The sequence below is a fragment of the Lemur catta genome, chromosome 9, assembly GCF_020740605.2.
Source record: "Lemur catta isolate mLemCat1 chromosome 9, mLemCat1.pri, whole genome shotgun sequence".
Classification (NCBI taxonomy): Eukaryota; Metazoa; Chordata; class Mammalia; order Primates; family Lemuridae; genus Lemur; species Lemur catta.
In genome coordinates this window covers 3,582,572-3,595,230 of record NC_059136.1, presented here as the reverse complement: position 1 = coordinate 3,595,230, position 12,659 = coordinate 3,582,572, and the positions used below count along the sequence as shown (strand labels likewise).

General features: G+C 50.4%; 2 protein-coding genes across 2 annotated transcripts in view; both read right to left on the bottom strand.

The window, feature by feature from the left end:
* Positions 1-956: 956 nt before the first annotated feature.
* Positions 957-4,478, bottom strand: RPS17 (ribosomal protein S17). Its single transcript, XM_045561606.1, has 5 exons — positions 4,389-4,478; positions 4,008-4,159; positions 3,224-3,329; positions 2,619-2,684; positions 957-1,079 (listed from the first exon to the last, which is right to left on the bottom strand). Exons 1-5 carry the CDS (start codon positions 4,389-4,391, stop codon positions 999-1,001), a joined length of 408 nt encoding a protein of 135 aa, XP_045417562.1. The 5' UTR covers positions 4,392-4,478; the 3' UTR covers positions 957-998.
* A 1,721-nt stretch (positions 4,479-6,199) lies between these two features.
* The window catches only part of CPEB1 (cytoplasmic polyadenylation element binding protein 1), a 69,855-nt gene continuing 63,395 nt past the window's right edge, over positions 6,200-12,659 (bottom strand). The window contains exons 8-11 of the mRNA XM_045561605.1: positions 11,389-11,587; positions 9,692-9,786; positions 9,049-9,129; positions 6,200-7,659 (exon numbers count right to left, since the gene is read on the bottom strand). Coding sequence (XP_045417561.1) covers positions 7,549-7,659; positions 9,049-9,129; positions 9,692-9,786; positions 11,389-11,587 — 486 coding nt within the window. The 3' untranslated portion in view covers positions 6,200-7,548. The remainder of the gene's footprint in view (positions 7,660-9,048; positions 9,130-9,691; positions 9,787-11,388; positions 11,588-12,659) is intronic.

The following is a 12,659-nucleotide window of genomic DNA, read 5'->3' as shown; positions in this document are numbered from 1 at the left end:
GACCATGTGATCTTGGACTCAGACTGTCTCCATCTGGGCCCACAACTGAAACAACTGAACGGACACCAAGCCCAGACCTTTCCTCACACACAAGATCAGGCACCAGCCCCACCCAGACCCTGCCAGCGACTTGGCCAACCCACCCAGGCTACAGCCAGTGAGCTCTGCCTCCCACTGTAAACGGCTGACACATGCCAGCGTGGATGCTCACATGTCCACTCCACTTGTTGACAATCTCCTTCCTGGCCCTAAGAACTAGGCTCAACACTGGACAGATACAAAGACACCACCCACCCCACCTCCCACTGACAAAGCCCAACCCCCCACACAATTACCCTGCCGCTACCCCGTCAAGGCAGGCAGGTTGGCCCAAATCCTGTGCAGCCACCAGAGGCTGAAGAGCAAAGACCTGGGAAACCCAGGGTGGAGGTGGCAGCGGAGCAGCTTTCCTGGCTCACACTCTGGGATTTCTCAAAACACATGCCCAGGCTGTCCGTGCTGGGATCCAGCTAACTGGGCAAGGCCTTTGCTCCTCTACTGAACTCAGCTGAACCCATGCCCCGTGGACCACACAAGGTAGATCTACCACAGCTCTTTTCTGAGTGGTTTGCATACAGACTTTTGTATCTATATGCAAAGAATTCTCCAAGGGAAAGCAGGCAGAATGAAAAGAGCCAGGCTGAAACAAAGGGGGCAATGCGAGCCAACCATAGAACCAAGAGAGAAGTCACAGAGGAGGCCACTAGGTTTGGGAATTATGACCTTGTGCAGCAAACTCAACACATACAACTTTCAATAACCAGCTACCCCCGTTCTGAAAGCAGTCTAATTTAGTGGTGAGACGTAGATCTCCAGGTAACTGCCAGGAGAGCCAGTCAGCTCACTGGTCCCCTGGAGAGAGAATTCCTGCCCTCAGCTCCACCCACACCCCACAGCACAGATGATACAGGAAAGGCTGTAGTCTCAAGTTTATTAAAATATTACAGCACAGAGAAGATTCAAACGGCTCCACGTGGTGTTTTGAAATTCATCCCAACTGTAGGCTGAGTGACCTGCAGGTTGGACAGGCTGCCAAAGTCCTGGAAAAACAAAATGGATTCAGTGTGAGCAGCATATTGGTGAAGTCTATGGTCAGAGCCCCAGTGCCACTGCCAGGCTGTGCCTGCCAGCCTCCACCAGCTGGGGTGAGGCTGGTGGGACCCAGCAGAAACAGAGTGGCTCCTTCCTGCCCCCAGAGCCAGAACACTCTCCAGGGCGTCTGGCAGGGATCTGAAGGAGCCCTCACTCCAACCACCAGCCACCAGGGGTCTTACATGCATCACGCCTCCCACCTTCTCAGGGGTGATCTTTCTTCAACACACAGCTGACCACATGCCATCCCACTCACGCCGACTTTCCCCCATCCTGCCATGCTGTTTTTCTCCTTCTTCTCACAGCCCCTTCATAGGGCTCTAACGCAGAGTTTCTCGATCTTGGCAATATTGACATTCTGGGATGGATAGTCTTTGTTCTATATAGGGAGTGTCCTGTTCAGTGTACAAAGCTTAGCACAATTCCTGGCCTCTCCCCAGTTGTCAGCTAGGATGATCCCCACTAGCTGTAACAACCAAAGCTGTGCCTGGACATTGCCAATGTACCCTATGGCAAAGTCCATCCCTGTGAGAATATACAGTGCCTCTTCCTTTCCAGATTGGAGTTACCACTAACCCCTGACACTTGTGAAGGCCCGAAGCACACAGGCACCAGGCAGAGTGGAGGACAGGGGCTGGGCCTGCCCACGCAGACGCAGGCTCAGGCTAGTGAGTGGGACGAAAAGCCCAAGGGCCCACTGTGTACCTAGAACTTAATATCCTATTTCATCCTCAGAAACCCATTTTACAGTTCAAATTAAAAAGCTGCATTCAGGACAGTGGTTATTTCAGGAGGAAAAGTAGGTGTTAGCTGTACGGATGTTCTTCTGAAGCTAGGTGGAAGGTACACGGAGTTCATTTTGTTCTCTATCATCTTTTTGAACATCCTAAACAATTTAATGACCATAAAAAAGGGGAAAATGGGAAGTTGCTCAAAATCACCAACAGCCTGCTGGACTTTGAAGCCTATGTTAATTTCACCAAACGATGTAAAGGACGAAGATAAGCCACATAAAAGAAACACATCAAAGTGCACTGATACCTGTGAACTATCTAAATACTGCCTGGGATGCTGTGTGGAAAGGAGACCACAGCTCTTTTGTGAGTGGTTTGCATACAGACTTTTGTATCTATATGCAAAGAATTCTCCAAGGGAAAGCAGGCAGAATGAAAAGAGCCAGGCTGAAACAAAGGGGGCAATGCGAGCCAACCATAGAACCAAGAGAGAAGTCACAGAGGAGGCCACTAGGTTTGGGAATTATGACCTTGTGCAGCAAACTCAACACATACAACTTTCAATAACCAGCTACCCCCGTTCTGAAAGCAGTCTAATTTAGTGGTGAGACGTGTAGATGGGATTCCCAATTCTGCTATTTACTAGCTATGTAACCTTGGATTTGATAAAAGTTAGCTCATCAAAATTAACAGAAAACTCCTGATGGCTCCTGACCAAGGATGTCCCACATTAGGAATCCCGCAGACACTTACCAAAAGTTTCAGCATCTCCTTAGTGTCAGGATCTACTTCAATGATCTCCTGATCCAGAGCTGAGACCTAAAAGGAGAAGAGATAAGCCCAAATTATCAATCCATGAGCTCTCTCACTTTTGCTTCTCCCAGATTCTTACATAAGCAGACAGAAAAACAGAGGGTTCAGTGGGAATAGGATCTCACATAGTGAACAGTCTGCTACAGTAACAAAGGCCCCAATGACCTGTTCTTCTGGTTTTACCATCCCATGTCCCCATTATTTATCTACTCAGTGTTCAGAAAACCTTAAGACTAGGCTTCGGGAATATGACATTAGGACAAATAAACGAGAAAGCATGATAGCAGCTATCAAAGGCCATGAAAAGCTCTTGTGAAAAACGGAATGGACTTATTTAACAGGTCCTGAAAGAGCAGAATTGAGGTTAACAAACAGGTAGGCAGATTATGGGGACCTAGAGTTGGTGAAGGGGTGTGTGGATGTAAGACGACCTCAGATTCAGCTGAGGTCCCTCTGGAAGACAAGAACCTCAAAGCGGCCTCAGGAACCCACTGGTTTATCGTTTGAGAATGAGCAAGAGGCCCCAAGACCTAGAAGGGGTTTACCTCTGGGACATAGTTATCTCTCCTCTCTCTCTCCTCCTCCTGAAGCTTGATGGAGATACCTCTCACTGGGCCTCTCTGAATCCGCTTCATCAGATGTGTGACGTAGCTACGAAGTACACAGGCCCAAGGAGAACAGTGAGAACACACATCAACTCCCACTGGCACCCAGAACATGTGGGTTTCAGCTCTTTTCCACGGGGAGAGGAGCGGACTCACCACCCTAGGCCCCCACACACGCAGAACTGCACACAGGGCTCCACTTACCTGCGCCTTCATTCCTGTCCTTTTGGCCTGTCACTCTATTCAAGCCAATCCTTTAATGCTACCAACCCCCCATCCCCTTGCAAAACTTTCACTGTTCTCGCAGCCTTCATTTTCTTTCCTCCAAGTTCAAATTCACAAAATTTAGCACTTAATACGCTGGCTTTTACTGTACATACAGTGTTCCCAGCTATATTCTTACTAATCTTTTGAACGGTAACTGCAACAGTGAAAAACATTAAAAGTGACGCCCAAAAGCAACAGGCTTCAAAGCAAGAGGTGTGACGGCGGCTACCTTTCGGCCAATATCACCGCCGGTCATGGTACCAGTCACCCCGCCAGGAAACCCTGCGAACGCAAACCCCCAGCTTTCCTTCGGAGCAGTAGGGGACTCTGCTAACAAAACCGCCTCGGCACAAAGTCTCTTCGCGACCCCGAGGCCAGCAGAGCCCACGACCAACCCGCGGGCCCACTGCCGCCCGTCTTCTGCAGGCCCGGGAGGCCGAGCGCGGCCTCAACTCACCCCGCTATCTTGTTGCGGAGCTTCTTGCTGGGGATGATGGCGATCTCCTCGCACACGCGCTTGTTCGTGTGGAAGTCATTGCCCAGACGCGTGTAGTACTTCTCGATGATGACCCGGGCCGCCTTCTTCACGGTTTTGGTGCGAACGCGGCCCTGTGGACGGAGAGGACAGGGTCACCCGCGAGCCAGCGCCTGCTCCTGGGGCGCACAAGGCGGGCTGAGCCCGGGAGGAGAGGGACGGACCGGGAAGCGGCGGCCCGCTGCGCTCCAGCCTGACAGGGCCCGCCCGGCCAGGGCCTCCCCCTGCGGGCTAAAGGGGCCACAGCAAGCGGCGGATGGAGGCCGATTGAGGGACCTAGCGGCCACAGGCCACTACACCTACCATGTCGGCGGGTCCTCGGTAAAAGAGGAAACAGGAAGTACAAGAGAGGCCTATAAAGCGCAGGCCAGAAAGTCGCTTCCGCCCAGCCAGGGACGCGCGGGGCTCGCTTGCTAGCGCCACAGCGGCCCCTGGCGGGGCGGGGCAGAAGCGCGGGTGGCGCCCCCGGGGGAACGTCTGCCCCGGCCCCTGCGGCTCCCCGCTCGGTCGTCTTGGGCGGGGTTCTCTCGCCTCCCACCTGTAACTGGATCGCCGGTTTGATGTGCTCGGGACTAAGGCGGCTGCATCTCTTCCTTACACGCCCGGGAGAGAAAGGACAGGCTTGGGAAGAGTAAGGCAGGCAGGAGATCCAGGCCCGTGGGGGAGCCAGGAGGGGAGGGATGGCGGCCCCCTCCCACTACGCGGTCAGAGACTTGTCACTCTGACTTAGCGGAGACACAGGTGCGTGTGGGAGGTTTCCCTCATTTCTTCCGGGTCTTTGCTCAAATGTCGCCTTGAGAGGGGCTTGCCTTCCAACTTACACAGTAGCATCGTCGCTGACCCTTTAACGCTCTGAATAGTGCCTCGCACTTGTCACTTGCCTTGCCTTGCCTTAGTTTTCTCACCTAGGGGTGAGCTCCGTGACAGCAAGGACTATTCTGTTTAGCTTATCTCCAGTGTTTAGCACGTAGGAGGCCCTCAAACATTGAAATGAATAAATAAAGGCCCCAGTTCACTTGCAGAGCTCCCAAGTGAAGGCGCCTTCTCCGGGCACCGTCTCCAAGCTATTCCTGCCATACCCAGCCCCAAACCAGGACCTTCTGAAGCCACCAGTGCAGGCTGCCCCACTGGCCTCATGAGCACAGGGAGGGCCCGGCTCCCTCTGCTCCTGGGCTGATGGAGTCCTAGGCCTCCACCTGACTTAAAGTCTGGGTGGCCAGGGTGGATGAGTTAAGAATTCTGCCCAGGGCTGCACCTCGTCCCTCAACTCCTCTGGCCACTGCAGTCAGGCTCTTTCAAGTGAAGGACAGGAAGCCCTCACCCTGAAAGCACCTGGACAGGAGAGAGGGAAGGGAAGCCTTATCCCTAGAATAGCAGAGTAAGAGGGGACCAAAAGAAAGGGTCTGCATCTCCTGAGTTGCAGGAGCTTACTTCACCAGCAAACTGCCGAGTAAGCTGCTGCCAGGCACGGGATAAAAGCTCAGGCCCTCACTCCAGGGTAGGGGATTCCCCTACCCTGCACAACCTGAGTTCTTGCACCTGACACGGAAGGGATGCTTTCGTATGCAGCGTTTCCTCCACATTAGACTCAACTGGAGTCTCCCAAAAGATCAGTCCAAACAGCTGGGCCCAGGTTCACCTCACAAAAAAAAAAAAAATTACTCCCTCTCAAAAAGGAACTGGGTCAGCACAGGTCAGTCCAAGAGGATGAGAAGCCTAAGAAGAAACAGACCAAGGCTCCCAGGAAAAACTAGAACAAGTGGCTTCTGCGGACAGTGACACCCAAGAGCTACGCTTCCCGCATTGTGCAAGCTGGACTTGGAGGCTGTTGGACTTGGAGGCTGTGAGGAGCCCCAAGAAGCTTAAATTGCGAGGGCTTTTTATACTTGGGCTAGAAGCATCCACCCACTGGAGAGTCATTTCCAGAAGTGCATTTGACCATGGAAGTGACCAAAAAGTACTCACAGGGACAGATCTCCCATATGATCCCAATTATTCCTGGGCTGGAAACCCATCTCAGAAAATCCAAGGAAATGAGTTGTTACTCTGGAATCTTGTTACCCTCCTTACCCCCCTTGGCTCCCAGACCTTAGACACAGAGACAAAACCACAACTCTGCTGCAACGTGTTTATTATGTGCCAAAAAAACTACACCACAGCTTACTCCACACATCTGTAGGAGAGTGCAGTCTTGCCTGCATATACTACAATGAGGTAGAGACTTCACACACAGCTTCACAAAACCCACAGAGTAGCTGGGATATGCAACAATGCAACATCAGCTCAGCAGGAGGGGGGGTGGGTTAGGACACTGGTTCTTTGGCACACAGCTTCCCTAAGAGGGGCAAGTAATTTAAAAAAAAAAAAAAAAGACAGAAAGAAAGGAAAAAGTCAAGTTTTCAAATTCCAGTAGCATTTCAGTCAACTGCAGCTGTTGTTTCATACATTCCTCAAATGAAAAGCGTAAGGGATGGGTACTTGCCCCCTCTAAGAGAAAGGGCTCCTGTGAGCCTTCATCTGCCCCCACCAAAAGCAGCCCTTTTTTTTTTTTTAGCTCAGTTACAAAAGAAAAAAGTCCTGTGACTTTGTGATTAAAAACTTCTATCAACCCCCCCTCACATAAGTGCAACTTAAGAAGGTGCAGTAAACCATTTAAAACTATATACAGCAGCCGCTCAAACACCGTTTATCCGGTCCAGTTTCAAATAAAACAAAAACAATTTTTTTTCTTGGTTGCAAACGCCTTGATTCGCAACTGTGAGAAACAGTGACCAGCAGTCCCCCAGACACAAATTTGCTATAATGTTAAAAGCTGCCAGGAAAGAAAAAAATCTCTTGTTCCAAACGACTTAAAAACTGTTTTAAGGAGTGTAAAAAGGAACCGGTAAAAACCCTCGAGCGTAAAATATGAAATATGATTTTGGTTTAAATGAAGAGCAAAGTCTCCTTGTTGTTTACAGTAAAAAACACCAGCTGAACACTCAGTTTATGCCGTTCAGGTGGGGGTTAAATAAATGGAAAGGCACTGTATGGCAACTGCAAGAATGAAACCAATGAGACCTGCACATCATCACCATCAGTATTGCAAGGAATGTAAAAAAAGCGCTTTTAATAAATAAACCTAGATGTAGGCATCCGTGTCAATACCTTCTGGACACGTAGTTCTTTTTTTGCTTTTTCATTGGCAAAATGAGGAACTAAAATCTGGGAAAACTACAGAGTCGCTTGGAAGGTGAGCCAGAAAGTCCTTGCCCTGGCACACCCCCTGAAAACAAAACCCGACAAAACTCATTGTGCATTAATTAGTGCAGAAACAAAGACAGATTCAGCAAGTGCAAAGGTGACTACGATTTTCCCTTGTCCTCGGGAAGCCAGCTCCCTGGTCGCCGGTGGCAGGTGGTGCAGGCCGCTGCCTGACCTGCCAGCTTTGGGCGCCACAGGCCGCCGGGCAAGGCCAGCTCCTCTAGCTGGAATCTCGGTTCTTCTGGTTCCTCATCAGGGGGCTGTGGTGGCGCAGGCCCTCCATGCTGTGCCGCCAGTGCCAGCAGCTCCGGCAGAAGTACTTGAAGCAGACCTGGGTTGGGGGAACAAAAAGAGGGATGCCATGCCTGGGTCAGCACCAGCCATAGGAGATACTGCACGAGTGGCCTGCTCTGCCGATAGCCTCCGTGGGGTTAGAAGAGACGGTCCCCGGGGCCCTCTCACCCCCACACAGAAGTGTGACCAACCATGACAAATCCAACGTCACTGTTTCTATGGGCACCCTTGAACATGTTGGGCTCCTACTGTGTACGAAGACTGTGCCAACTTCCCTCATCCCCTCTACCCACTGCAGCTGCTCTCCTATTCCCCTGCCCTTCTCACCTCCTACAGAGTAGCTGCATCCCATGGCTGCAAACGGTGGGAGAACGTTTCAAGACCTGACTACAGATTCCACAGCTAGGCAACATGCCTTCTTCCCACTAACGGAGGAGAGGTGACTGGGTTATGTGCCTCAGTCTCAGTCCCCCCTCTTGCTATGTAACCTCAGGCAAGCCACTGACCTGAGCAACTGTCTGAAAATGGAGGTCATCTGTGAAAGATGCTGATCCATAAAAGCCTGCTAGAAGAGGCTGACCAGAGAGAGACTTGTCCTCAGGCTTTACCTAATAATCCAAACTTCACACTCTCACTTGAGAGCCTCAGTTTGGCTACCAAAACCTGAGCAACAGCATTGCTGTGCAAAAAAAAGAAAAACAAAAGAAAGAAAACCCTCTGCTAAGCATGGATGGACTGCTACTGTCCTAAGAAGGCCCCAAACTTCCCCTAAAACTTATCAAAGTGTGATGAAGACCAGCAACACTGATCCCAATTGGAAACTAGTTAGAAACACAGAATCTCAGGCTCCTTCCAAACCCACTGAATCAGAATCTGCTTCAAATAAGACCCTCAGGTGATGTGTACAGTGAAGAAGCTCTGCCGAACACACCCATGCTCCACCACCCAGAAACACTCAACAGAAAGCTGCCACACTACCTTCTGCCTCTTTTTGACACCTGTGGGTACAGCCCAGGTGCAAATATCAAAGTGGTCCAGAGGTTCACAGATAAAGAAGAGGGGTCCTTTGGTAGACAAAAATCAGTCTAGAAGGCCTCAGAGTTAGAGCAGTAGCACCTGGCTCATAGGTACTGCTGACCACACCCACCCAGGTTTCTGTCCTCTACAAAAACTCTGTCTGCAATAGTGCCATACTGCACAGCTGCATCTCAGCAAGGAGCAGGCCAAAGTATCAAGACTATTCAACAAGCTTTCCCAAACATTCTGGGTCAAGCGATCTATAAAATATTACTGCCGTCTGCTCTGTGCTCTCAGACATCATGAGGTACACTTTACAACGCCAAAATTCAATGTCATGAACTTGGGGCATTACAGTTTTTAATGAGGGCAGGGACTTCACAGACATCTCATTGCCCATGGGACTCACCTGATCTCGGCAGAAGAAAGGACCAGGCTGAGAAGTGCAGATATGACACAGAGAATCTTCTAGGTAGGGATCAATCTGAACCTGCACAAAAGCAAAATAGGAGGATGAAGTGTGTCCTCTGTCCAGGAGGCCAGCGGGGCTGGAAGAGAAGGGCACACACAGGAGTGCAGGATGTCTGCCTGTTTTAAAGGTCTAGGGAAAATTACAGGCAGAGAGGACAGACACACACTATGCAGAGCCAGGCTGGCTGCCTCCAAGATTCAGGCAACCACACACCTTACTGCCTGGCCTTCTCAGCAAACTATATCCCAGCCCTTTACCATTTGGCAACAGCCAAGTGTTCAGAGGATTCAGGAAAGGTTGGATAACAGGAAGTCAGGCTACTTAGCAATGCCAGAGAAGTAACACAGTGAGGGCAGGCGTGCTGAGGAGGTTCAACAGTCCCACTTTCCTCCTTCCTGAGCTGACAAGACCAGGCCCACTCCCAAACCCTAAGCTCATGTTAATTCTCAGCACTTTGGCTCACTTCTCTGAGTATACACCCAGCATAGACACAGCTTCAATCTCAGGCCTGTCCTGGGTGGTGACTGGCACAAGCCCCTCTCAGATATCCCAGAATAAGGGCATAAACCAGCCAACTCACCTTCTTGGTGAACTTCGTGGTTTTGATTTCCACAAAAGCAGCACTGACTGCTTTCAGGTAACTACGTTGGTTATTGAAAGTCACACGACCAGATCCTAGGAACAACAGATACAAGCTTACCTTCCAACCAAATTCTCCCAAATGCCAGTCTTTAATGCTCAGGAAACCCTGTTTCTATACCAGTGCTGTCCAACAGAAATATAATGTGAGCTACTTATGTAACTTTTTTCTTTTTTTTTTTGAGACAGAGTCTTGCTCTGTTGCCCGGGCTAGAGTGCCATGGCATCAGCCTAGCTCACAGCAACCTCAAACTCCTGGGCTCAAGCGATCCTCCTTCCTCAGCCTCCCAAGTGACTGGGACTACAGGCATGCACCACTATGCCCGCTAATTTTTTCTATATATTTTTAGTTGTCCATATAATTTCTTTCTATTTTTAGTAGAGACATGGTCTCGCTCTTGCTCAGGCTGGTCTTGAACTACTGAGCTCGAAAGATCCACCCGCCTTGGCCTCCCAGAGTGCTAGGATTACAGGCGTGAGCCACCGCACCCAGCCTTGTAACTTTAAACTTCTATTAGCCACACTGAAATAAAAAGTAGTGGAATTTTAATAATATATTTTATTTAACCCTGCATGTCCAAAATATGATCATTTCACATGCAGCACTAGCTGTGTTTCAAGCACTCAACAGACACATTTAGCTGGTGGCTAACACATTAGTGCAGTTATAGACCATGGAATAGGGCAAGGATTTGCAGAACAAAATGGGGAGGGAAGGGACTCCTCCAGTGTAGGCAAGTGCACAGGGAAGGAAGTTTAAAGGGTTCAGAGTGGAAACCAAAATGCAGATAGAACACTTCTCTGAAGGGTAGGCCCAGCAGTAAAACCCTTCCTGGCGGCCTACAGATACTCTGGAGGCTTAGCAGGCGAGCCGGAAGAAGCCCGATCCTGCCAAGTGCCGCCTCCACCCCTGCAGCCTCTGAAGCCCCTGTTCTTAATCTGCAGCGAAGCACTGATGAGCACACAATGCTCCTTCCTGACCAGATTCAGTGTGGGTGGGCAAGGTAAGCATTTGGGGAGGTGGGTTAGCCACATCTTGATCAGAGAGTTCGGGCTCTGCTCTACCTCCAAACCCCACTACTGAGATTATTCTGCCATGACTGGTGAATTCACCTCCTTTCCCAGAGGGGCTGATCAAAACCTAGTGGTTAGGCTCACAGACTCCCCTGAGCTAGAAGAGCACAGGCTATGACTATACTCTGTTGCCTGAGTTACTCACTAAGTCCTCCTTCAGCCTGACCTGGTTTCTGACCCTAGACAACACCAGAGTTTTTTAAGAACTTTTAATAAAGGAAACCAGGTAAGTTCAGGAGAGTGTGACCTTTTAATGAAATATTACCTGTTGTCTCTGTCCCAAACTGTTTAGCTGTAAACTAAGATTCCAACAAATTCCTGCCTCACTGTCACCTCCTATAGTCTCCAATCACTTTTTCCCCCTCTGCACAGGAGGTGGAGGTAGAAGAGTGGGTGCAGGGGCCAGTGCTGGTGGTACGTCTAGAAGAAGATGCTGTGCTGCTGGTATACGCCGATCTGCAGACCTGGGTCAGGCCTGTCTCTCCATTCCCGTGGGAAAGTATCACAATCTTGGTCTACTCCCAGGAGCCACCAAGCTTTCCCACACAGAAGTGGGACACTTACCAATGGGATACTTGTGCTTATCTGTGTCAATCCCAGCATACACCACGCCGCCAAATAGGTCATTCAAGATGGCTGCCAGGGCCTCGGCATTGAGCATCCCATGCAGGGCTCCGACGAACACCGTCCTGCTGGGGTCAAGCCTCTGAGATGGGCTCCGGACAAAGTTGCTGTCAGCCAAGACCCAGGGGATCACCTGCACCTGAAAAACCACCCAAAGTCATATCAGCCCTGGCAAAAGCCTCAGAGAGAGGCTCCTGTTGGCAAGGCACATGCTCTGGAGTTACTAAAGCTGGGGCTGCCAAGGCCCATACGGGGTGAAAAGGTGTTATCGCCCAGTCTCAGGCTCATGGGCAATCAGTAAACCTCCTCACTCCAATCCAACTAGAGATGACTTTTACTGAGTCCATACGTGAGGAACGATGGAAGTGGAAAAATAACACTCACTCATCCTGGAGAGTAAGCAAAAAAGTACCAAACTGTCATGCCCAGGAGTCCAGCACTCTGTCACCACCTCTAATTGTATGGTTCCAACAAAGGGCCACAGACACTGATGAACAGAGAGCATGACCTGGAGTTCTCAAGAAAGGAAGATGCACAGAGAAATTAAAGGAGCCTGAAGGAGACAGACGTGGGGATGTTTACAGTATTTGTGCGAGATGGTTACTGGCCCCACCTGGGCCCCAGAGGGCTGTGTCAGGGGCGGTGGGGTTAACTGGAGGAGAGGGTGGAAAGTCATGCACAGGAGACCCTCGAGGTCTTGCAGAGCCGAAGAACACCAGGGGCAAGACCTGACTCTTCAGAGGCTGATTCTTTGCCCCTGAATCTCCTGAGTCTAGAAAAAACCTGGTATAACAGAGAACTCCACAATGAAACGAGTCACTGATGACAAGTAAGTGTTTTGGGAGGACTGATCTGTGAAGATCTAAAAAAAAAAAACTGTCTTGAAGCAGGAAGAGATCTGCTGCAGAAACCAGCCAGGAGGCAAAGCAGGAGTTCAGAGGACAGGGGTCAGGCTTGGACAAGGCTGGCAGCAACGGGCACAGAGCAGGCTGAGCCCGAGGAGACTCTTCAGTGAAGTGTCTGCAGCACCGAGACTGCACAGGCATGGGGGGCAAACAAGGAAGAAGCAATACTGGGGGTGCTAGGCCTATGGGAGAGGGCATGGCAGAAGTTACCAGGGGAGCCAATTTCACTACAAGATGAAAAAGCCTATTTGACATACAGAAGAATTTGGGATTACAGGACATCCCAAAGGAGGGCCCCACAGGAAG

What these genes read in the sequence shown, in the direction of transcription:
- RPS17 (XM_045561606.1), bottom strand. An exon ending in GAGATAACTATGTCCCAGAG is followed by an intron (nt 2,685 to 3,223) that starts GTAAACCCCTTC and finishes TTCTCCTTTTAG; the next exon opens with GTCTCAGCTCTGGATCAGGA. An exon ending in AGGAGATGCTGAAACTTTTG is followed by an intron (nt 1,080 to 2,618) that starts GTAAGTGTCTGC and finishes TTGTTTTTCCAG; the next exon opens with GACTTTGGCAGCCTGTCCAA.